The sequence below is a fragment of the Hirundo rustica genome, chromosome 15, assembly GCF_015227805.2.
Source record: "Hirundo rustica isolate bHirRus1 chromosome 15, bHirRus1.pri.v3, whole genome shotgun sequence".
Classification (NCBI taxonomy): Eukaryota; Metazoa; Chordata; class Aves; order Passeriformes; family Hirundinidae; genus Hirundo; species Hirundo rustica.
Window position 1 is genome coordinate 12,935,364 of NC_053464.1, and position 25,951 is coordinate 12,961,314.

The 25,951-nt window shown below is 44.5% G+C and overlaps 1 protein-coding gene across 1 annotated transcript in view; it reads left to right on the forward strand.

The window, feature by feature from the left end:
* FOXK1 (forkhead box K1) overlaps positions 1–25,365 on the forward strand; it is a 56,121-nt gene extending 30,756 nt beyond the window's left edge. The window contains exons 3-9 of the mRNA XM_040079264.2: positions 6,117–6,273; positions 7,518–7,664; positions 9,369–9,562; positions 10,671–10,837; positions 11,474–11,755; positions 13,919–14,143; positions 16,330–25,365. Coding sequence (XP_039935198.1) covers positions 6,117–6,273; positions 7,518–7,664; positions 9,369–9,562; positions 10,671–10,837; positions 11,474–11,755; positions 13,919–14,143; positions 16,330–16,550 — 1,393 coding nt within the window. The 3' untranslated portion in view covers positions 16,551–25,365. The remainder of the gene's footprint in view (positions 1–6,116; positions 6,274–7,517; positions 7,665–9,368; positions 9,563–10,670; positions 10,838–11,473; positions 11,756–13,918; positions 14,144–16,329) is intronic.
* The last annotated feature ends 586 nt before the right edge of the window (positions 25,366–25,951 follow it).

Here is a 25,951-nt window from a genome sequence, read left to right on the forward strand (position 1 = left end):
ACTGAAGTGAAGCGCCGCCGAAGAGCTCCAAGGCAGGTTTTTTTGCAGGCTCTTTTGCATCGTCTCAGTTATACATTACTTCCTGCACTCAGGCAGAATGCACGGCTCAGGCAACTCCCACAGTTGGACAGAGAGGTGATTATTTTTAATCACCCCAGTCTCCAAACCACAAGGCAAGGAGGGTGATGCATATACATCACATAAGAGAAGCGGCAGTCTCTGCTGGGCTGGGGAGCTCCTATGCATGTTTATTGCAGATAATGGACTGTGTGCTAGAGGAGATGTGCCAAGCCGTGTGCTGGAGGAAGGGTTGCAGATGTCACCAGCTACAGGAGCACTTCCTCTTCCCCAATGAGTATAAAATGATCATTGAATCCACAGTGAAGTCACTTCCTTTCCAGGGGAACCACTGGAGCACTGACGAGTAATAACAATTTCACCTTTCGTGGATAGCTCACTTTCTCTCACTTGTGGCTTGTTCGACAGCTTTGGTTTTCTTCAGCATTAAGCAGGCAGGGTAGCTCTCAGATTTCTCCTTTCACATCAAAATCCAGCTTGGTTTGGCAGTCTCACCGCTTGTGATTGCTTCTGAAACCTGTCTGAAACACACAACGTGCAAGGACTTGCCTTTCTTTGAGTTACGATTTCGGGGCTAGGCTGGGGAAGGTGAGAGCAGTGGAGGATTCTCAGCCATTCTTGCTGATTGGTGTATCGTGGAAAGGCTTGTTTCGCAAGTCCAAGGGCTGTACTTTGACCTGATTCTTGCTTATTGCACGTAAAAAGCGTCCCTGTATCTTCATGCCCCTTTTTGTGGGCTCATGAAGTGGAGCATTGGGGTAGGCAGAGGTTTACCCCATTTTTCTAACTATACTCCTTGTGCCCAGGGCAACACCACTCCGGCTTGCATTCGAGGGAGAGACTGGGGAGGATTTTAAGAAATTATGATTTTTTTTTTTTTTTTCCTCTGTACCAAACAGGGACTTAAAAACTGCCCAGTCAGACTGCATATTGGCAGCGTTGCCATGGCTGTAACTCTTATCCCTGCTGTGTCTCTGTACCTGCTTCACAAATGTGCACGTGGGAGTTTTTCAAAGGCACTACCATGTGCATACCATATCCTAAACCAGCAATGGTTTTGTTCTTTAGCCGTGCAGATTCCAAGTCAGGTGAACAATTTTTTATGGGATCCCAGATAATCTTTCCTCTTTGTCATAGAGAGGATAGGTGCTTTCTCAATATACCTGGCTTAAATTTAGCCTCCATAGCTCAATCCCTCGATTGAGTAATAGGACAACTTTCCTGCTTTCAACTTTCCTGCCTCTCCTTCTGGGGAAGTTGGCATTGGAATTTGGGAGTGTTTTGGCTTCCAGATTGTTCACAGATTTGTAATACGACCGTAAAGAAATAATGTAAGCACTTGTTGCTCCATTTTTATTACCCCCTAGTCCACAAAACGTGCCTAGTATTGAGAGATTGCAGAAATCTTTACGTGAGAATCTCAGTGTGCCCAGGGAACAGATCCCTCTAGCCGTGCTCTGCCTCAGACGTGGGTGTCTTGGGGAGAGCACAGAAAACAGGGTAATGCTGACTTAGGTGTAGTTTGCCTCCATTTTCTTGGACAGGAGACTGCCTTGGAGCAGGGACTTCCTGACTATGTCTTCTAAAGCCCCTGATGGCTTCCCTGTCTTTCCCTTTCCCCAAGAACTTGTGTACTGGCGTTTTCTATGCACACAGTCTTCATCATCAGCCCTGTCTTACAGCATGTCACTCCACAGCATAGCCACAGGAGTAGAAGCACTTTCTTTTGTTTTGGACATGCTGCTTAGTTTCATTTTGTGCTCACCATCTCTTCTGGTGCAAGAGGCCGAGAGCTAAACACTTCCTCTTGGCTTTGTTTTTATAGCTCTGTCACTTTGCACCTCAGCTTCTGTCTTAGACAATTTTTTCTTGTATGAAATCCATTCCATATCTCCAATCATCCTACTTATCCCTGTCAGTACCTTCTCTGGATCTACTCTGTCCTTTTTCCTTACTTTTTTTTAATTAAGGGTAGACAAGCAACACACAGTGTCCCGGTGTGAATGCACCATGCACACAGTGGTACGTCCTCTTTTTGCAGGCTGATTCTTTGGTTAAACAAACTGATTGTGGACATTCCAATAGCAATGCAGCACGTTGTACGCACTCTCCAGCAGCTTAGAGTTAATTGCTTCTAGCAAGGGCTGTGAACTTACAGGCTGGGTTCCTCTTGGCAGGAGTTGAAAGTGAATCGTGGTGTTACAAAGAACGTTCAAGCCCCGTGTTTAAAAGGGATCCTGCCACTTACGTGGGTGCATGTATTGCAGACACTGCCTTCAGCCCTCATCCCTCTGGCCTTCCTGCCAAAGAAGGGTTAAGTCTGAAATGGAAAACATGCTGCAGAGGACTGGTGTGATTCAGCACGTGGTTGTAGTCTGATTCTAAAGCTGAGTTCTCAGCATGGTATTTAGAGAACTGTGGCTCAGTGGCTGCCTGCAGTCACTGTTTCAAGTTGAGATGCTGAATCCTCAGTGGATATCAAAGATCTCTGGCACTTGGGGCATTAACCATGGTACTGTGGGATTAAGACTGTGGGTAACTGCAGCTGGGTTGCTTCCATGCTTTGTGTGTCTTTCATGGTGTAAAACACTTGCTTCCTCTCCAAAATGCTCTCTTCCATAACAAGCAAGCTTAACCCAAATTAGCTTGGATTGCTTGTAAGCTAAGTTTGCCAGCATGGACAGTGAGCGTGGATCACAGCAGTGTGGTAGGATGTCAGAGCAGGGTGAAATTGCAGACCTAGATGTGCTTTTCTCAGTGAAAGGTTATAGTATCAACATGGATCAAGTTATGGCCAAGTATTGATGCCGTGTTAATATCCAGCAAATCATTATCACTGTCCTTGCAGTTGATTTTTGGTTTATAGCACAAACAGGTGTTTGTAGGGAAAACTCTTTGTTTCATAATATTTTTAAAGGGGGTGTGAGTGCATGCAAGCATCCCCGGCCAGCCCCTGGCTTTGGGTGGTGAGGAGAATTCCAGGAACTCCAGGAAACTGATGTCACTGCATTGTGTTTGCTTGTTTTCTTTTGACTGCACTAATGTTTAATTTTAACTTAACCCTCAGAGGGGTATTTTTAGTAAAACTGTTTCTTTGCTCCTTCTGTCCCATGTTGGGAGGGGAACAGATTGTGTCTCCTTGTTTTTTCCAGCCGTCAGCTCTTTCTGCCTCCCCTCTGAAGAGCTGTGATGATTGACTGAGAGCTTGAGCACTCAGCAGCATGTGTTACCCTGTCTGTGCATGGAGTGCCTGAACGCTGGTGTTTGTTCTGTCCCCACATCTCTTGATTTGATCATTGATCCAGGCTGAAAGGAGGGAGATCTATGGACAAAAGGGCTTCATTCTGATAAAAGATTAGTATCTCTTCCAAATCTGTGGCTATCCCAAAGGGAAGCTGCTTCTTTAGGGGATCATCATGATTGTGTTCTTCAGTGAATATCAGCTGGTAGAGCCTGGCTTTTCTACAAGTTATGAACACTTTAGTTTGAGGGGTTTTGTCAACACTTCAGAGAATCACAGCCCTGCAAGGCATGGGTTTCCCCTTTTTTTATTTTTGTTAGTTTGTTCGACTTTTTTAAGCAAGGGATCATACTTCAAATTCAGAAGTTAGAGCTGGAGAGGCAAAAACTGAGCTGCTTGCTCCGCTGATCTTGAATAAAGGAATAAATTCTTTATTTTTATTTATGTATTTGTTGAAAAGAAAAAAGAAGAAATACGGCTCTGCAGAGCATGGATTTATTGGAGAACTTTTCTCTCTTTCATATCTTTGTCCTGAGTTTTGGCTTCTGTCTCTGTGGTTTGCTGTTTGTGTATTTCTGCAGACAAATAACAAAATCAGAAAACTCTGTTTCGTCCTATTCCATTTCTAGCCCGTGTGTTACAATAATTGCTCGGGTGCCAAACACAAAAAGAATCGCTGTGTTTTTGGTTTGTCATTGTTTCATGTATGAAAATGGCTTTCAGTTGTAATTATCTGCACATTATAAGAAGTGTGTATGTGAAAAAGCTATTGAAAAATGACAGCAAAATAATGAAATTCACACCAGCTCCTCATGTGAATACTAAGACATCAAGAGTGTCTTCTGTGGCCTGGTATTACCCACTTCCAAAGCTTGGAGTAGCAAATTTTCATTCATTTTCCTGCACAGATGGGTCTCTGCTCTTTGAAAGGCTGGGTACGAAATGCCTTTATCTCTGGCAAAGGGAGATCTCTAAGTATGGGTTCATCAACCTTTTTACCTTCGCAGTACCTGAAAGCTTTACCTTCTGCTGTGCACCTGAACAGCATCACCCATGAACGCCCAGGACTCTTGGTGGGCACTGAAAGGGTTACCAGGTGCTGTACAAGGCTGCTGTGTGGGACAGGGGTGAGCTTGGGTTCCCCTTTGCAAGGGTTTGTTATGGCTGGATATTTCTGCTGCCTTTTCTCTGCCCCCCATTCCGTAATTCACTTCTAAAAGAAACCAGTCTGGGTTGTGCTGAGCTCAGCACTGCAGCCATTTGCAGAGACACCACAAGGAGTAGCAGCACTTCTCAGTTTACAGGCTGGACTGTGGTGGGAAATGGTCATTCCTTACACTGACAAATCGCTTCTGCCCCCAAGGTATTGCCCACTGGGCAAACAAGGGTTGTCTCTACATCCCCTCCAGACAGTCACTTTTTTGAGGAAGGGACAGTGTTCTGTGTTTTTTTCTACAGCGTTTGGTGCAGTGCTCTGATGAGTCTCAGCATTTGTTTGTGTCATTTATTGGGCATTTCACCAGTAAGAGGATTGTTTATGCCAGTTTTACTGAATTCTAGTTCCAGCTGTGAGCTTCTATTTGCATCGTTTCATACAATTTGAACTGCTTGTTTTGCTATGTAAATGTTCTGTGTATTGGTTTCCTTTCTTGTTTACTGTTTCTCTGCTCCTAGAAGATATTTGTAATCCTGGGATTTGGCTGTGCATCCTGCTGTTCTGGCACTGGAGCCCTCAGTTCTGGGCAGCACAGGACAAGGGAGAGAGAGAAAAAGGGAACTTCAGCTTCCCAGACTCATCCCTCCCCTCCCATCCTTCCAGACCAGGTTGGATGGGCCTTGGAAAAAGCCTGGTCCACTCAAAGGTGTCCCTGCCCATGGCAGGGGGTTGGAACAAGGTGATATTTAAGGTCTCTTCCAATCCAAACCATTCTTTGAGTCTTCCAACCCTACAAATCAAGGACGTGTGATCCCCTAGACAAGCCTTTCTAATTAGTTCTCATCTTGTAGCGCTCATTTCTGTGTGCCTGAGTGATACTGCAAATTATAGCCCCCTTTTATGTGTTTGTAGCGTTTTATCACCTTTCCCAGCCTGCGGTGCTCAGTCTCCGTTCCTGTAATGCCATCTTGTGGTGGCCCTGCCACTCTCAGGGTGCCTTTTCCAGCCAGAGCTGATGTTGAGCTGCCTCTGTGTGCAGGCAGTGAGTGCAGCTCCCCTTTGCTGCCTGCGTGAGTGTGGGGTGAATCAGGGAAACGCCAGTCTCCAGCTGTGTGGTGTCTTGTAAAGCTCATGTGTGATGTTAGGGACCTTCACAGCAAATCCCTGCTCTGGGCACTTCAGCTCTGGTGCTGTAGAGCTGTCTCTCAGAAGGATTGGTTAAATGTCATCTGTGTTGCGAGGAGATTGGTGTGCTGCTGCTTAACAAGTCATAATAACAAACTGTTCATTTACTTAAATATTCATCCCTGATACACTGTATGTTGCTTGAGGTTTTAAGTGCTTCTCCAAACACAAAGGAGTTGTTTAATACTTTGAAACACTGCTCTGTTGTGATTGCGGGAAGTGCATATGGCAGGGAGTGTCAGGATTTTGTAGAAATTCCAATTTTATCTCTGGTGGGTTTTTTTTCTCAATCTGTCTGGGCTTTGGATAAGCTACAGGAGCAGAAGTAAGGCCATTGCATCTGCTTCTCCATGACCAGAGAGCTTTACTGTACCTTCAAGGGTAAGAACTGCATGCCTTGGTAATAAATGAGGTAACAAATGTATTTTTTTTTTCTTTTTTTTTTTGCCTCTCCAGTGTTCCCAACTCTTGCCCAGCCAGTCCACGTGGTGCTGGATCCTCAGGATATCGTTTTGTTCACAACATTACCTCGGATCTGCAGCTGGCAGCAGAGTATGCGGCAAAGGCAGCGTCAGAGCAGCAGGCAGATGCATCTGGCGGGGACAGCCCAAAGGTTCACACAAACATTACTCACCCAGCAGTGCTCCTTGGGAGGATTAGTAAAACCTGGGGCTTTATTGCTAGTCCTGGTTAGAGTTAAAAGGGCTTTAAGAGCACCTTGGCCACAAGGGTGCTGTGTTACGGTGTCCTTCAGGGGTTTGAGGTCATTCCTTCAAACTGTCCTTGGCTTAGTGGTAGTCTCTGCTTGCGTAGCTGCCCAAAATGTATTCAAATCACTCACTAAAGTGTTTAAGCATGAATAACTTTTTTTTTTAATTTGATAAATCAAGATCCCATAAAGAAGAGGCACATAAAATTCAACATCTCATTTTCTTCTTTTAATTAATGGTATTTTGCAAAACACAGTTGGAGAAGGCAGAAGCAGGGGAAGAAACCAGATCCTTGTCATGAGAAGTCTGTAGTGAGACTTTAAAACAAACATGAGTGCCTGCCAAGTAGGTGTTAAACAAGGAGAGTAGCAAGTGGAATTTAGATTAAAAAATAACTTAGTTAGAATGATAGAATGTAATTTTGGTGAGCTGTTCTTCAGATCAAAGTTAAAAGTTCCACATCCAAAACCACCTGATTTGGGCTTGGGTGGAGGAGCACACTACTAGATGGCTTTTTTTTTTGGTAAGCTTAATTCTCCCTTGAGACAAGAAGGGTTGTTCTTGATGGAGTAATGTGAAGAGTTGGAAATACGAGATCTAGCAAACAAATTAAAGTTCCTAGAATGAAACAAATCCTGCTGGAGAAGGGAAAGGATGGGATCGGGTTTCATGTTGGGCTTGTTGCTGGGAGGAGGGCTGATAGCATATGGCCTGAAACCTTTCTAACAGAGCAGAGCTGTAGCTGGGCAGAACTGAAGGCTTTAATTCATGAACACAGAAAACAGTGAATGTACCTATACTCTATTTCTTGGTTCTCATTGCCTGTCTTGACCCCTTTCCTTGTGCTGGTGTAAGCATGTGTGGGGAATGGAATCGGATTGAAGTTGGGGTTTATGTGTGTTTGTGGAGAGATGGAAGGAGATACTTGGATCTGACTCAGCCCTGTAGCTCTGTTTGCACACAAATGCTTGTGCTAAACGGGGTGGTGATAGCATAAAACAGCAAAGGGAGAGCTGATGCTCTCTTGGCATCAGTGAAAGTTACAGCCCAATGTGCTTTTCAAGTTTAGGTTCTGGTACACTGCAGTGTAGGAATTCTTTGTTAGTGACTAAATTTTTGGTTGTTTTTTGTTTTTTTTCTTGCTTAGGATGAATCCAAGCCTCCCTATTCTTATGCTCAGCTAATTGTGCAGGCTATATCTTCAGCACAGGACAGGCAATTAACACTAAGTGGGATCTATGCCCACATTACCAAGCATTATCCATATTACAGGACTGCTGACAAGGGCTGGCAGGTGAGTTCTTGACGCTGACAAGCTTTTAAACTACTTTGACATGGCTTATCTGCTTTGAAATGCATTTATTAAAGATTTGGGGCACTGGGAATAGAGCTGCTCTGACTGTTCCCAGAGTGAATTTGTTTAACACAAGCTGACTAGTTCATTTGTGGGTGATTAGTTTGGGGTTTTTTGAATACTTTGTAGGGCAATGTAGTGTGTTACTGTTGGGCTCTCTGGTTCCTCTTTTAATGCTGTAGTCACGTGTCTTTCATTTTGTATTTTGTTTCCCTACATCCTTGCTGTCAGTCACTCCTCTGCTCAGATACTTGCTTAATCCTCCACCTCATCTTTGGCATGATTTCTCCAAGCACAGGCTCTCCAACTTAAAACTGAGGCTCCAGTTTTTAATCATAGCACCCTTAAATCATTACAGATGTTTTGTTTTCCCAGTGTATCAACTGCATTGCCTAAGTTACAGCTTGCAAATTGTGAATTTGAGTGGGAACTTGGGAAACTGAGAGTCCATGCACTCCTTGTGGTACTCAAGGAAACCTGACCAGCTTCAGAGGAGAGTTTGGATGTAGTTAACACATGCTAAATCAAACTTCAGCGTTCACTTGAGGGCTGCTTCCAAAGTTTCAGGAACCTCAACTCCACCTGCTTTCAGACTTTTTCTTGGCATCACACCTCTTCCATGGGTGTTGGCATTTGAATGTAATACACTAATACAGCTGCAAAAGCTCTTGCAGCTGCTGATTTCACTGTGTGCAACTGGCAGGAGCAGTACTGCTTGGTGCACTTTGAGTGCAGTTGGAATAAATACATTTCTGCCTCCCTGGCTTTTCCCTGCAGTTCTAATTAATTGTGGAATTCACTTCCTGCCCTAACCTGCTCGGCGGAGTTGTGCTTTGTGAACCAGTTGCTGCATCCTGCTTCAGAGAGCTGCATTTCAGCAGGGAGTGAAGCTGCCTTTTTCTCTCCCCTCCAGTGTAAGGCTTCACCAGTGAACAGATTGTCTAAACCCGCTAGAAAAGCTTTTGTTTTGTTTTGAAAGTGTAAGAGGGGTGAGTTTGTGCACAGGGAGGCTTGCTGAGCCCTTCCCCAGCCCAACAGGCCCTGTAAGAGGTGGGCTGTTGCAGCGGGAAGGAAAAACAGCCTTGTCATCATCTAGAGAGCTGCAGAGTGCCATAGAGCTCATGGATTCCTCCCAGAGCTGGCTGAGGGCACGTTGGCTGCCTTGCATTGTGATTACTGTGAGATGCAGTGTCCTCTAGGGCATGTTTGGGCACCCTGGTAATCGTTTGGCAGGTGAGCAGTTAGCACAGGCTCAGGCAACTTTTTCCGCTTGCCGAGAATAAAGCCTGTCTTTTGAGAGAGTTCTGATGTGGTTTACAGTGATTTCCCCCTGCCTCAGCAAAAGCTCTGCTTTCATGGCTTTCCAGAGAGAAGTCACTGCTCTGCCTGGCTCCAGATGTATTTAAGTAATGGTTAGTACCAAGCAAACCCATCTTTCAGCTTGGTTAGGAGAAACTCTGACTCTTTCCCCCAGGTTTTCTCCTGCGTCTTTGGAGCTGTGTGGGTTGAGTGACTTGTTTCTACCTTCAACACTGATTCTGACGGCGTGGATTTATCTTTCCAAGCTGTGTGGTGCAGCCCATTTGTCTTTGTTACGTACTTCTTCATGGCAAAATAATCACCTCATTCCTCTGCTTCCTGCAGAATTCCATTCGACACAACCTCTCCTTGAACCGCTACTTTATTAAAGTCCCACGCTCCCAAGAGGAGCCTGGAAAAGGCTCCTTTTGGCGAATTGACCCTGCCTCTGAAGCCAAACTTGTAGAACAAGCATTTAGAAAAAGAAGGCAAAGAGGAGTGTCCTGCTTCCGAACACCTTTTGGGCCTCTCTCCTCCAGGTAACTTCAATTTCCTCTCATCTCTCTGCCAAACTTAGTACAAAGAAAATAAGCTAGAACTTCTCCTGAAGTACAGTGAGTAAACTTTGCTTCTGTTTATAGTTTGAGAGGTGATATAGTTAGTCCTGAGGCCTTATCTGAAAATTGTTCTGACTTCTTAAGTGATTAACAAAAAAAAATCCAGAATCAAACTGCAAAAATGCATCAAATAACATATCTGTTTTGGCATCATTTCAAAGAAATTCAAAGCAGTTATCACTGGAGTGAGTGTTTTCAGATGCCAATCTCTGATTTCAGGAAAGCTGTGTTTAGATGTGGATTAGATCATAGTGGGAATAACTTCTGTGGTATTTAAAACACTCTCCTATAGGGAAGATCAGGTTGATGGTGGTTGTCGGCAGTGAAGCAACAGGAGATCTGTGTGGCTGCTCCAGTCTGCTCCACTGCCTTGTGCAATGACAGCTCCTTTGAGCTCTGTAGCTGTGAGGAGAAGACTTGGAATTCAGCACTAGCTGGAGCAGTTTCATGGAATATTCCTCCCACACCTCCTGTTTTCTCTATTAAAATGTGGGGGAAACAGAAGGAGAATTTTGCAGCTTTTTATTCTGATTTGTAATTAAAGAAACGTACGGTTCCTCACGTGTTTGTGACCAGAGGTGGGAACCAAGTGGTTGGGGAGAGAGGCAAAAGGGAGAAGGGGAAGCAACTGTTCTGTAAACATATGCAGGGCCAGACACTTGCCTGTACTTGCATCTTTCTTCTTCCTGTCACTCTCAAACTGACATAGGTTCTTTGAGAATGACTTGGAAGTTATAAAACTGATGTAAGCGTGCGGCATCTGGGGATTCTCTGGCAGCAATGGGTCTAACAATGAAATGTTAACCCTACTCTGAAGGTCCAGTTTCCTTCAGCAAGAAATAACACAGCAGTATTTGGAGCTGGAGCGTTTGTGGGGTCCCTGTGAACCTTTCAGCTCTTCCCAGCAGCACTGCAGTGGGTGGTGTGGAGGGAAGGCTGTCCTTCCTAGAGAATCCTGTACTGGGTCTCTGCTGCTGTCTGGTGGTCAAAATGCATCTGCACTTGCCAACACTATGTTTTGGTGTTTCAGGAGTGCTCCTGCCTCCCCTACTCACCCTGGCCTGCTGTCCCCTCGCTCTAGTGGCCTACAGACTCCAGAGTGCCTGTCACGGGAGGGCTCACCCATTCCACACGACCACGACTTTGGGTCAAAGTTAGCCTCAGTTCCAGAGTATCGGTATTCCCAGAGTGCACCCGGTGAGTAGCTCTTGTTCCAGAGGCTGGCTGTTCACTTGCCCCACCTGCCGTGCTGAGGACACCACAGGAAGGTTTCTGCAGTGTTTTTTTGGAGGATCCAGGACTCTATTTCCAGTTTGTTGTTAGAGACAACTTCAAACCATTTTTCTAACTCCTCTTTGGATGAGGGGCAGAATGTGTAGAGACAGCTGATCTAACCTTGAGCTAGGTGGCTGTAAAGATCTGAAGCAGAGTAGCCATGGCAGCACCACAGCTCACTTGCTGTAATTTACCAGCCTCTGGATAAGATCAGCTTGGCTACACCAAGCTCTGGTGCTGTGTCCAGGGCCTGGTAAACATCTGCTTGTCCGCTCTGCTGACCTGAGGTGTAGGGTGAGGTTGGAAGGGAAAGCTTAGTTTGGGGTATTTTCGTTATGTTTATTGTGGCTTTTATTCACAGAAATGTGCTCAGATGACAAGTAAGGTTTTTGTACAATAGGGAGAAGTTAGAAGGTTGTATTTTTGAAGGCTTGATTTTTTTGTTTGTTTGTTTCTACCTCCATTGCTGCCAGTGCTGAAGCACTGAGTAGACTGGAAGTGCACAGATGAAATAAATTTTGCCTCTCCTGTTAACGTGTGCTTCTCTTTTCCGTTCAGGATCTCCAGTGAGTGCCCAGCCAGTGATTATGGCTGTTCCTCCCCGACCATCCACCCTGGTGGCCAAACCAGTGGCCTACATGCCAGCATCCATAGTGACTTCTCAGCAGCCTCCGTGCCACGCAATCCACGTCGTTCAGCAAGCTCCCACCGTCACCATGGTGCGAGTGGTGACCTCCTCTGCAAACTCTGCAAACGGATACATCCTCACAAACCAGGGCACAGCAGGAGGAGCTCATGAAGCTGCAGGAGCAGTGTTGGACTTAGCTGGTGATCACCGAGGTAGCGTTTCACCTCCCTTGCTACTCTGCTAATGTCTTGAGCAGGCTTGGAGAGGAGAGTGGTTGAGCATTTTCACTCACTGGGCACTGAGCTGTTAAAAAAGATGTTCCTCCAGGTAAAACTTAAACCGAATGAGAGCTCATCCTTTTTTTCTCTTGTCTCCGCCAGAGAACACGATAACTCTGTTCCCTTGTCTCCTGGGGAACAAAACTAACAGACTTTGAAGCCTGAGAAAACACACAGTGCTTAAAATTTGCTTGTTACCATAGAACCATAGAATGATCTGGATTGGAGGGTACCTTGAAGATATCTCATTCCAATCTCCCTGCCATAGACAGGAACACCTTCCACTCTCCCAGGTTGCTCCAAGCTCCGTCCAGCCTGGCCTTGGACGCTTCAGGGATGGGGCAGCCACAGCTTCTCTGAGCAACCTGTGCCTCCCCACCCTCACTGGAAAAAATTCTTCCTAATATCTCATCTGTACCTGGTCTTTCAGTTTGAAGCCATTCCCCCTTTTCCTGTCTCTCCATGCTTTTGTAATTATCCCCGGTGTTATGCCTGTATATTGGCCATGAAAGCGTGTACATTTTCCAGCCAAAGGAGAGAGCCTGGGAAAGGCTGCAGCTCTGCTTCAGGATGGCTTTGTAAATAAATGACTGAGCCCTTCTTTTCTGTAGGTTTGGATTCCTAGAGGAGAGCGTGTGCTTCTGGAAGTGCAGGCAATGCCCCATTAAAGCAGTCTTCAAAAACCAGTTAGAACAAAGGCCTTTTTTTGTACCTAAGCTGGAAATTCCAGCCTTGGGGGATTTAGTGAGTTAAATATTCTCTTGTTGTGATCTAGACAACACCTTGTCTGCTCCCCATTTCAGAAGGTCTCAGTGCTACAAGGTCAGTGTTTGTTGTACCAGCAGCAAGGCTTGTTTCTTGGTTTCTCTGACTGCTTTTATGTGGGCAGTGGGACAATGGTCCCTCTCTCTCTAAGGGAAGGAAAAAATGACAAAGAGCTTCCCCTCTTGCAGCAGCAGGACCACTGGCATTTTTAGTTCAGCACTGGTTACCTTGCTTGAGTTTCACTTGCATTCTCTAGAAATTCCTGTCTGGATCCCATACATGTTCCTGAAGCACAAAGAGTTGCAGCTGCCTGTCACCTGTTTCCTTCTTTCATTCACTGGTTCTTGCTGTTGCCTCTTCTTTCCCTACTTGTTCCACTCATATCCTTTTCTAGTCTCTACTTCCCCTGCTGGCTGCATTTTCCTTCCTGAACTCCTTGCTTTCCTTGCCTTTTCTCTCCCCATTCCCATCAGCTTGCCTGCAGGTTTCAGCTCAGTGCTTATGTCCCATCTAACTCCACTGTTATTGTGTGCAAGTGTTAAAGTGGGAGAGGCCTTCTTTTCCTACAGGACTGATGAGATTGTTCTTCCTGCCCTCTCTCCTCTGAGACCCACAGAGCCCCTGGAAGAGTGGTTCCTCTCCTTTCCTGCATGTCTGGCAGGATGCTGTCCTGTGTCTGTTGCATACCTGCTGAATTGACCCCTTACTTATCCTGGGAAGTGAGAAAAGTCATTCAGTGCTCAAGCAGTTACCTCTGGCCAGCAACTCTGCTTTTATATTTTTATTTTTATCTCCACCCTGTTGTTTTTTTTTTTTTTTTTCCTGTACTTCCACAGCAAAAGCTGGCAATTGTGGGAAGACCTCCTTGTAAATCAACCTCCATGCAAGCCTGACAGCAAGCTGCTGCAGACTTTTGGCTCCAGGCATTAAGATCTTAATGCCTTCTCCTGCTGTGTGGTATTGAAAGAGTCAGGACCGTTTGTTTGAAATTGCAAAGTAAGCTATGAGATTTGCAGTGCTTGCTGTCCATATCACAGCTGTGATGTGCCAATAAGGGAGGTGATGCCCTTTTAGAGCAAAGGGTCAAATTGGTGGGCTTGATTTTTAAAATTTTTTCTTGTGGTTTATGCTGTGAAAAAAATATTCTTAATATTAGGAGATTAAATGTGCCCTAGAGAATATTTTAGTGTTTCCAAATACTCATCCCTGACCTGCTGCGGTGCTGAGGTATTGTAATCCTGGGGTATGTAAAGTGCTAAAGCGTTAATGAGAATAAAACCTGCCTCTTAGCCAGGGCAGTGACCGATCCTTGTCTGTTCCGCTCTTCCGCAGGCATGGACGAGAAGCCAACGATCGCGTTCGCCACGATCCCCACAGCCAGCCGTGTTATCCAGACAGTGGCCAGTCAGATGGCCCAGGGTGTCCCTGGGCAGACTGTCACCATCCTGCAGCAGGCAGCTCCGGTGGCCCTGGGGCAGCACCAGCTCCCGGTGCGGGCGGTCACCCAGAACGGCAAACACGCCGTGCCCACCAACAGCATCGCCAGCAGCGCCTACGGTGGGTCTGCTCCCCGAGCTCAGCAGCCAGGCTGGAAGGCTGCAAGTGCTTTCTCCTCTTGCTTTCTGTGTGTCAGGTTATTCCGTGTGTCCATCTCAAAGATACTGCAAGCCTTCAGCTTCTAGGGCTGTAAATCAGCGGGAGGTTTCCTTCTGTCCACCTCTGCTGCCTTTCCTGGGGGAAGAGCTTTGTTCTCTGGCAGAAGAGCCCTGTCCTTCCTTTGCCCTTGGCTATGCAGTTATTAGCACTGAGACTCTCTACCTCTTGAGGTGACTTGCTGAAAGTGTCAGTGATTCTTGTGGAGAGCCTGTTGTCATTTCTTTTCTACTGACCAACAGCCTTTGCTTGCAGCATGCCAGATAATAAAATTTCCATGGTGCTCTTTAGATCTTGTGAAACCTGACTCGGTAGAGTAATAAGAAAATAACATACTTTCCCATCTTACGGTCTTTGAGCCTGAAAGAATCAAGATCTATTTCACCAGGTGAACAAATGTAGGCTTTTTGTATACGCAGGATGTGTTCTAGTCATTTGTCAAGCGCAGTTTTTTGAAATTCCATACAAGCCATGTCTTGGCAGCCTCCTCTTGCTTGCTCAGCACTTCAGATTTTATTCAGCTGGGGATGGGAATATCCAGGTTTCTTATGGCTTTTTTCACTGAGAGGCCAAGCACTTCTGCTGCCTCAGGATGATGCTTTTGGGAGTTTAAAATAAAGGGCACTGCTGGGCTTTGGATGCCTTTCATGAAGGTAGGAATGTTTCTACAGAATTTTCTGCCACATCTCTCCACAGTTATTACCTGGTGTACACTTGAAGAATCTCATTAGAACTATGAAAAAAATGATAGTGATAAGGTTTTTATGAAATTATTACAAGATATTAACAGATCAGGTAGGTCAAGCCTCTACTGACCACCAGCAGCATTTGTCTAATATAGAATCAGACATTAAGATATTTTAATCTCACCAAAGTGGAAAGTATTCCAGTTGCATCTGAGGTTTTTTGTAAGTGGCAGTAAATTTTCTGGTTCACAAAACAAAGCCTGAATCTCTTGACTCTCATCTGTACTAAGTTAACTCCTCTTCAACTGCATGATTTAGGTTCTCTTAAGTCACTAAGCTGTAATTGCTGACTGCCCTCATATTTACCCTATTTTTTTTTCCCTTCATCCTCTTGATACTCTACAGCTTTCTTCTCATGCTTTGGTAGAGTTACTGGACTTTGAGGGCCTTTGTTCTGTTGGCTTTGTTTATTTATCCTAGGGCTCATTTTTTTCATGCATTTAGCAGTGAACACAGCGCTGATGTTCAGTCATTCCATCCTTTGCAAATGAGTCTGGAGGGCAGAGGATGTGCTGCTTCCTGAGTCCCCTTTGGTTTCCTCTCTGATTGATACAGAGTCCAAAAACTGCATGTGTTTTGTTTTCCAAGCAGTGGTGTGTGCCAAAGTCAGTGTGTAAGCACATTCTCTGTCTGGAACCAGGAATTGTAGACATTTTTACAGAGGGTTACTATTTAAATAATCTTTTTTCTTACCACTTTTATTAGTGGGAGGGTGAGACCTTGTGTCAGTACAGCAATACAAGATGGGAAGCCAGAAATTCCTGTTCTGATCCCAGTTCTGATGGGAGCACATGTGGTTGTCTAGGGTAAGCTCTTTCCTGCCCCTTTTACGAGTGGGATGTCAGTACACTCAGTATTTGGATTCTATTTCCCAACAGCCTGGTTTGTTCTTCCTGTGCGAGCAGGGCTCAAGAGAGCCTCTGAACCTCCAAAGAAAAGTCCCAGCACATGGATGTTGGAGTTCATGAGAAATTCTCTGGCCACGTACAATCAGAACTAGCTCTCAAAGAGATGTGCTGTAGTTTGAACTAGAGCTTGATCCTCCCCTGCTGGGGACAGATACTTATCTAGCAATGCCTCGTTTGACAGTGGATGGGAAGAGGGAAGTTCTCCTGTGAGAGGAGTTCTTGCTGGTTTGGTAAACCTGGTAAGCTGAGGTTGTGGAGGGAGAGGGAAGGACCAGGCAAGCCAGGCTTTCAGAATGCGCTGGGAAACAACACTTGACCTGGTGCCAGCTGTCGCATTCGACGGTGGGATTTTGTTTCCTTGCTTTTCTTGGAACAGCAAACACTTGTTCTGCTTCACCCCACTGATTCTGCTTCTCTCTCTTTTCCTCCTTCCCAGCTCTTACAAATCCACTGCAGCTCCTTGCGGCCCAGGCCAGCTCGTCCACTCCTGTTGTAGTCAGCCGGGTCTGCGAGCCAGGGACCGAAGAGACGGCAGCAGCCTCCTCCAGTGAACCTGAAGTGAAAAGAGCACGGATAGAGGAGCCCAGTGGAGCAGTGCCAGCCCAGACCGGGGTCATCACATCCACAGTGCCACAGGGACAGGCAACCAGTGAATGAAGAAGCGGTGGGAGGAGCTGGAGTGATGGCGGGGTGGGCATGGGATGGCAGGAGCCCTAAAGCAGCTTTCACAGGAAACCAACCACAACCGTAACAGCTCAAAACACAGCTGATAAAGAACTCTTTTTAAAGGCAGATTTTTCAATGGGAGTCCAACAGCTGTTAGAATCACAAGGTGCCAAAAAGAATGGAAAATCCCTTCCAAGAACCCATATCTGGAACTCTGTTCTGTCTCTACTTATGGGATATTTTTTCCTTTTTTTTTTCTTTTTTTTTTTTTTTTTTTTTCCTTTTTATTTTTAAAGATTCAAAAGAATACAGACAACTGATTGTATGACTGCTGGGATATTTTTAACTATCTTTTCCCCTTTTGGCTCCAAGGGGATGAGATTTGCAGTTCAGAATCTAAAGGAATGTAATACAAATACAGTCTGCTCCCTGGAAAGAAAACTCTTCACGTTGTATGCCTTAATACCACACTTCTGAGAGCTTTGAGCCATAGGACTGTTTTAAAAAGGTCACCTAAGGCAATCAAATGCTGAAAGATGGGTGCAGTATCTCACAACAACATTAAAGAAACATGGTACCAAGCTTAAAAAAACCCAAATTACTCTGTTTTTTTAAAACAGAAAATTCTGAATATAAATTCTTATTTATGTGGGGATTCAGGAGGAAGAGTTACAGGGCTCAGCCACCTGGATTTCCAGATGCAATTTCTCTCCATTCCCTCTGAGGGAGAATAGGAGGCCAGAGGAACTGTATTAACTTGGTTCCTGTAAAGATGTTAAAAACAAAGGGGTTTGTATCTTTACAAATAATTTCTTACAATTGTTCATCACTTGCTCTGGAGAACAGCCAAAGTATCTTGATGCCTGAGGATGACATGGGGAGGGGTGTCTCCAGGAGGTTCTGTGTGCATTTGATCGATCGCAGCTTGTGTGGAACACCAGCTTTTGTTCAAGTTACCACTGTAGGTGAAGGCATGGCCATTGTTCTTGTGAACTTGAGAAAATTTTGGTTGATATTCTGCACTAAAGCAGTCACCTTCACCTCCTGGTGGTGTGATCCTTAGTTTGATGGACCGTGGGCAGGAGGTCAGAGCTGATCCTCTTCCATGGCTACCAGCAAAATTCCTGTGTTATTCATTGGAGAGAGAACTTCAGGGCTTGGATGAGAGGTGGCAGAGGTCATACCATGGTTCATTCAAATTCTGTCAGGGTGTTGTAGACCAAGGCAAAAGACTTCTCTTTTACTTTCTGTGTGGCAAAACTCCCTGGGGGTCTTCAGACAGTTTTACCAAAATTGATTTGGAGGTTTGCTTTTCTTGCTTGGCTCCCTCTCCCATCTCTCCTGCCGTGAGGACCATTTGGGTTGGCCAGTAGGAGGAGGCCTTGACTCAAACTGTGTTCCAGGCTCCTCACGTGGTGCAAGGATGTCTTTTGAGGAAAGCAGATTTGACTCACTTCAGCCACGTGCAGCAGTGGCTGCTTGTGACACCTTATGACTGGCAAAGAACTCCTCCCCTGCCCGTAGCCTCCAGCAAACCCCTTTGGCTTTACACCCTTTGCAGTCCCCTTGGCTAACATGTCTTCTGGCAGCACAGCAGAGATCTTTGTTAATTTAAGAAATGTTACGGCTTTGGTAATGGCAAGTGAGACTTAAGAGGAGTGGGCTGTGCCTCTGGTGGGTTATCTCCCATCTGTACTGATTTGCTGTCCTGTGCAGCCTGACAAGGCAGAGAGGCAAAACCCACTGCAGAAACATTGCAGAAAGCCTTCCCCAGTGTGCAGTAAATGATACTGTCAGCAAATCCATGGGAATTAGGGGTAAGGCACAGCCCTTCAGTGCCTGCTGGAATGTGGGGAGGAAATCCACAAGGTAACAGCTGGCATCACTTGTGCCCTTCTAGGTTCCCTTTGTCTTTGCCAAGTCCTATTCAATAACCAAGTCCCCACACTTGAATAAAACCCAGACACATTTAATTCTCAAGTCCATTGCTCTGTGAGAAATGTTGCTGAAAGAAGGAAAGAATTTCTTGATCTCGTGATTTGCGGTTACTTTCTGCGGAGAGAGGTACATAAAATATTCATGACAGATCATTTATCTCAGCTGGGCTTTCAGAATACAGGTGTGTGCCCTTAGTGACAAGTTATTAGATGGCATTTTAGTACTTTGAAATGGTTTTGTGAAGGAGAATTGTTAGAGACCACAAAGTAATTGAAGCAGGCTGGCCTCCAGCTGTCCCTTCTCCTGCTAGGAAGGCAAGGTGTGGCGCAGCAGAAAAGCACATGGATTAGCTCTGTTTTCTGTGGCCTTTTCCAAGCCAGGAGTCAATAAAATGAACTTTAAGGCAGAAGACACAAGTGAGAGTGCAGCACAGTCTATCTGTGATGAATCATTACTTTCGGGTGACTGCTGGTGTAGAGACAGGCACGCCTCTGAAACAGCCCCGAGGCTCGGGAGCGCTCCGGAAGTGCAGAAGTTCCTGGGTTTCCAGAATGTTGGGTGAGTCAGAGCAAGATGAAAAACCAACAGAAAACTGTTCAGGATGTCGAGCTGCCAAGATTCTGTGGATTTTTCTTTGCTGATGCTTTTTTTCTTGAAGAGTCTAAATAATTAAACCCTGAACTTCTGTAGACTAATCCAACACCAAAGACATCAGCTGAGTGACAACGTTTGCATCCGCCATAAAACTGCTGCTTTATAGATACCTCTTGAGAGTCCATCCTCAGGTTGCATGTGTAGATCTGCCTCCTGAGTATTTAGAACAGAATAACACTTTCTCTTCTTTTTGCGGCTCACAATGCCTGCTGGTTCAAATGGGAGTTGAGGATAAGCAAATATCTTTGTTCTGTTCACCCTTTCTGCATGAGACATCTGGAACTTGTCAGTTCATCCCGTCAGGGGGTTTTTGCTTTATCAGTCTGCTGCATCCCTCTGCTGCTGTAGGAAACAGTCCTGTCACTTGCAGATTTTTTTTGGTAGGTTTGCCTAAACATAGCTTGGTACCAGGTAAAATAACTGTTCTTGCTAAATCGTGTTGAGAGCTGTGGAAAAGTGTGGTCCTCATCCAGAGCATGTGAGATGAAGACATCTTGTTTCAGGCCTCAAGATGCATTCTTTCAACACTGCTCAGTCTGGAAGACCGCACCATTCTTTCTACATACCAGTCCTGATTCTCCAGGCTGCAGAGGCGTGAAAATTCATGAGGTGGTAGAATTAAGTCTTCAACTAGAAAGAAAATGTTTTCCTTAATGGTTATATGCAGTACTCAGATTATTTTAAATTGATAATCTGACTTGTTTTTATGGTCTAAAAGTTGCATCTCATCTTTGATTACATAAACTAAAGACGTTTTGAGGGGAAGTGAAGGTGGAGACTTCACGGGTTTTTCTGCTGTCTGTGTAATGAAGGTCGAGGCATATTGAATATTTAAACTGCAATAACTTAGACCTGGGAAAACTGTAAAGCCAAGTTCTTAATGTATGAATTCACTTTCCACCATTCCCTATTGATTTTTTTTTTTCACCTTAGGCAATGACATTGACTAATTTTACTTTGATCAGTTAGTTTACAGCAACTTTCTTGGCCCCAGTTTGCAGGAGTTGAATGCGGTCGTTCTTTGTTTTATTCCACTGGAATTCCATGTTGTTTGTCTTGACCTTGGCTCTTATGATACAGAAAGCTTTTTAGAGAAAGATCAATTTAATCTGATTTAGTGATAACACAGCACAGTGCTGAGCACAAAATTGAAGTTCATGATTAGCTCATATATTCTTTTCAACTCTTTCCTACCATATTCCTCCCTCCCCCATACCATTAATGCTGTCCCCTGTAGCATATCCAGTCATTTTTATCCACTGACAGGAGCAGCACCTTGCATTAAGCTCTGCCTGAGGACTGAAGAATGAAAATTCCTGTGGAATACATGGAGCTCCAGAGCAGGTTGAGAAAGGTCAATTTGGTCACCCTGTATTAATTTTCATGCTGTGTTCTAGACACATTACTGTTGGGCAGAGCTTATTCAGGAGGGTGTTTTCAGAGACATGGTAAAGCTTTGTAAGAGGAAAGAAATAACAGCTCAAGCTCTTACAGTGCTTCTGCCATCAGTGTCATGGTCTAGCATCAGATTTTGGGGGGAGTGAACTTGATTTTCGCATGTTTGGTCTTGTGTACTGACTTAGAGTTGTCATTCAGAGTTGATTTCCACTTTTTTTTTTTTTTTTTTCCCTTTTTCATTAAGGAAATGTCCATAATGGAATGAAACTTGGAGCACAGGAGGCATGGGGCCTGTATCTAAGCAAGTGAGAGCATCTGACCTGAACTCTCTTGCAGTGTGGTGTGGAACACTTCTCCTGTCTGCTGGGGATGTTCAGTTGGTGTTGGAGCTTTTCTGCTGTGTTAGCAAGGGGATATTTATTTGGTATCACTGGTGTGTGCTAGTGTGTAAGTGAATGTCACAATGTAGGGCGAAAGGAGAAGTGTTTCCCTGCTCTACCTGGGTTTGGGGATCTTGGATGACGAGGATTTTACCTAGCAAGAGTTCTGTGCCTTTCCTTAGAGAATCCTCCCTCACGACACAAGGTGAAAACTTCTCAGCAACATAAGAAGAATTTCCCACACAGCTGCATTTGTTCCTTGCCTCTGAAGAGAACCCAGCTCTGCCTCCTCTCCATTTTGCAAATAGGTACTTGAAGATTCCAGAAGGTTTTTTTCCAATTTGCTTCCTTCTCTTAAGGCTGAACCAGCCTGGTTGTCTTGGTCTCTTCTTGTCCATCAGGTGGAATTGCTGTAGGAGCCCAAACACAGAGGCAATGCTGCAGACATCATCTGGGGAATGCTGGATGGGTTGGAAGAGAAATCTTTTTCCTTGGCTTGGCAGCTGCACTTTTGCCAGTACAGCCCAGTACCTGTTCAGTCTCTTGCTGCAGGACAAATCCAAAGTGTAAGGGAAAAGTGAACTGCATTGCATTTGTGCAGATGCAGCCGTGTTGTGCCTCTCTTCCAAGGGACAGTCCTAACCTGGGTCTTACTGAGCAGGAAGCAGCACTGAAGAATCCTGATCACTTTTAAAGGTGTCTGTGCTTCATCTTACCAAGTGATAATTTCAATCCAATGTGGAATTTGCCTAGAGTTTCCTCTACCTGCTGCAAAATCTTTGAGGTTTTTTAGGTCCTGCTGCTAATAAGTTGGACTAGGGCATTAAGAATGAACCTTTAAAGGAACAGGATTTGCTTCATAATTTTGCCTTTGCTGCACGCTGAGCTTTTGAGTTTGCAAATGCCATCCTGCAGTAAATGATCTGTCTTCTCTTGCCAGCCAGTCTCTTGGGCAGCTCCTGTTTCTGCTCCTCATCAGTTTCCCACCTCTACTTGCAGCTATTTCTGTCAACTCCAGAGTCCTTTAATCCAACTCCTAATTTAATTCCATTGCTTGAAGCTCTGCATCTGGCGAGGACTCTTGTGTTAGGTTGCAGTTACACGAGTAAACAATCTGTTGTAGAACTTTTTGTGTCCTTCTGGGTGAAAAATTATGCCCAAGCTGCTGCTACTATAGCATACACTACTGCTGGAAAGTGTAGCTTCCAATGGAGCCAGCTGTGCTGCAGAAAACAGTTACACTACAAGGTCATCTGGGTCGCTGGAGCTGATGGGATTGGGAGGCGATGCCATGTTGCATGTTGATCTGCACCCGATCAAAACCTGCCTGGGGAATCTCTCTCTGGGCTGCCTGGCAGCTGTCAGGCTGTGATTTGTTAGATCAGCATCTCTCTCTGCTGGGCGCGTTGTTTGCAGGTCAGTGCACGTGTTTGTGCTTCCAGGTGTGGATATATTCCCATGGCATAATCTGCAGTGGGAATTTTGTAGCTGTGAGGGTGGGCTTTCTCTGTTAGGGGCAGTATTACACCAGGGAGCGTTTTACTTTGGCCTGAGCAAGACATTTTGAAAAAGACTTGGTTTTCTTGGAGCACTATATTTCAATTCCAAATTTCGAATCAATTTTTGACGTTTGTATTTATATGTTCGGAAAATTCCTTTGATACTTTTTGGATTTACCAACACTGAATTAAAACCTTTCAGAATGTGTGGTAGGTCCTCTCCTTATGTGTCACTTTAAGTTTCAGAGCACGAGGGTGGTTGTGCCAAATCTGCCCCTTCGCTCTCAAGACAGAAAAAAAGAAACATTGACAATTCATGGGTGGCAGCTAAGGAAGAAACCCTTTAAATATTTTTTTTTTTCAGAGGATATTAAATTAGATCTGTGTAGACATAAAATTTATATTTATTAATGTGTGAGTGTGTGAGCGTGTGTGTTAATATAGATATATAAATGGTCCATGACTATTTCTTTCTCTTGAATGGTACTTACACAGACTTCTATACAGTGTGTTGGTAAATTCCTGCACCAGGCACTGACTCTGAAAGAACGATGAACCTATTTTTGTAACAAATGTGAGCAGCCAGTGGGAGCAGCTTTACTTCAGTGATTGCTTTCATTCCTCTCGCAGAGCAGAAGAGGCAACTTGGTACTTGCATCTTCCTTCTGTAGGATCCCTGCTTCTGCCTTTGTCCTGCTTTCAGCAACCCCAGCCCACGCTGGTTTTCTGGCAAGAAACACCCCCCAAATGGCACTAATGAAAGCTGGAATGCTTTCTTGTCTGCAGTTCTCTCTAGATGCAGTATCAGGGAGTTCTTTACAGATTCTGCTCTGTAAGTAATGGGACCTTATTTCTAACAGAAGAGATTGATGGGGGCTCCACCAGGATTCTGTAAGGCAGTGGAATTCCTCCCTTGTTGGGTGGCTGTGCTAACGCTGGGGCGCTGGGAAATAGTTTCTTTTCCTCTGTGGTGAGATTTATTTTCCTTTTATCACACTTGTCTCTTTGTAGGGTGAGGTGTGTCTGTATCTCCTTAAAAACAAGCACAGAAGAGTTTTTTCCTAATGTTTCCATTCACAGGGAGTAAATTTTATGAAACTGGCCAAAGTTCAGGGGTGGTTTAGTTCCACAAGGATCACTAAATTCAGAGAAGGGTGTATTTTGAACCACTTAGATCTTTTGAGAATAAAAGCAGGTGATATTTGACTTCCTAATCCTAATTGCTCTTCCAGGAGCAGAAATTCTCTATGAGGATCTGAGTGAAAGCTTCACCTCAGCAATCACTGGCTGCTGATGATGTTCAGTCCTGCAGGGAGGACAGGGCTGGTGATAGGAAGAGTGACCAGAACAGGAGCAGTGAAAAGAAGCAGCTTTCCTTCCCATCCAGCACAAAACCGCCCCTGAAACCCAGACTTCCCCTAATACTTGGTTGTTGCCTCGTGTCTGCTGCCAAGTTACGCTGTGACCTGGGCCTCTCTGTCCTGCTTCTACCCCACCTCAGTTTCACTTAAAGCAGTCTCAGACAGAGCCTTCCTTAAAGCTAAGGGCAACAGTGAGGAGAAATGTCTGGTAGCTGAAGAAAAATGAGATTTAAATGGAGCAGAAAAAGCGAGAATCCCTTCTGTTTCACTGTCTTGCTGCTAAAAGTCTGGTGCAGAACATCCTGATGTTCTGCTGATTTATATGCTGCTCTTGGGAGGTGGGCAGGCTGCTAAGTTGGCTCTGTAGCAATTGAATTACTGTAAACCTAAACTTGCTTAATCTCTCCTTTTTTTTTTCCTCCCTCAAATGGGCTTGAAGTAGAGGGAAACAGAGTATTGTTTGTAAGATCTTTTTGCTTTAATAGAAAACAGAATGTAAAAAAAAAAAAAAAAAAAAAAAAAGGAAAAAACCAACAAAAGCAAAACCAAACTCATTCAAATATAGTGATACAGAAAATGGCTTTAAATTACTAAAATCTTCCAAGACCATATGTTGTGTTGGGTTCTGGACATGCTGTTGGTGCTGAGGAGGCTGGCCTTGTCCAGCCTGCCAGCCAGCCTCCACATAGCCAAAAAGAGCATTTTAAGAGTCAGTAGCTATCCAAAGGACTGTTATCCAAAGGACTGTTAAAAACTGCTTAGGGATAAATCAAAAGCTGTGTGTGAGCAACGGATGGTAAAGCTGGAAATTCAGATCCCACTCTGAATAATTGCTCTAATAAAAAACAAATTCAGAAGAATCCGACTCTCCCCCTGTTCTGCAGATGCTCATTCCCACCGAGTCCCCGGGGAAGGCTGAGAGGAGAACCTGAAATACCTCAGTGGCGTCACGGAAGGGTTTGCTACAGAGATCTGGGCCAGCCTTACCCCTTTCACCTCGGTTTGGCACTTATTTTATAAAATAAGAAGGTGATGGAAAGGGGAAACTAAAGCCATGCTTGCATTTCAGTTCCTGGTGTTGCCTGTGCAAGACACCTCCAGCCAGATGTTTTGGGGTTTGTGGGGTTGGTTTTTTTTTTTTTACAGCTGATATCAAAAGTTGTTTTTTGTTTTTGTTTTTTTGTGACTTGTTTTCATTATCAGTGCTTTTTAAAAAGCAGCTGTGTATCCCAAGGGGGAAGCTCCCTGTGGGGCAGTGGATGTGAAGTTCATGCTCTTTTCTCTGGCCGTGTTGCAGCACTGCTCCTGGGAGATGCTCCCAGCAGGATGTGGGATCCTGCATCCCAGGAGCAGGACCTGTGTTTCCACATCACATGGGATACAGTGGTTTTGTTTGTTTGTTTTTTTAATATAGAGCCATACTTTTTTTTTTTTTTTTTAAGTAATTTGAGATCTGAATGTGATTTCTAATGTATCGAGAACGTTAATATTTTAAAGCTATAACAAAGGTTTAAATTTCTACTTTTTTTTTTTTTTTTTTTCATTTATTTTAACTGTTCTGTTACCTAAATTTGATGTATGTGGTTGGGGAATGTTGCTTCTCCTCTTAGCATTTGTTTCTATAACCAGAAATAAAATTATATATGAAAGAGAAAATGCCCTGAAATTGCTTTTCTGTTTTTGGGTGACAGACTTGGAGCCTTCCAGTGTAGCATCACAGGGGGGTTGAGTTTCCTGCAGCAGTGAGGGGACAGTGTGTTTAATAATTTTTTCCTTTTTTTATCATGTAGGAAGGAAGTGTGTATGTGCACACCTTGCACTGTTTAGAGTTCAGACACCCCACTTTTGATCCCTTGTCAGTTATTTGGGCAGCTGTTGACTCACAGCAGAGTGAACATATGGACTTGTGTGTTTGAGATCCGTGATGCTTCCCCAGGGCCTTATAAACTGTTCCTCCAGCTCCAGCTTTTGTTTTGTCATGAAGTGAAACATTTTTATTTTGAAAGTTAAACTATTCCCCTGTAATTTAGAGTAATTGTTTTCATTTAAGCCTATGAGGTCATAAAACAGTACTTTATCTGTCTTGTAGTTAGGCTTTTCCTCCTTTGTCCTCCTAATGCAGCTGCAATTTAAGTTCTGGCTTTATTTTGACTGAACATTCT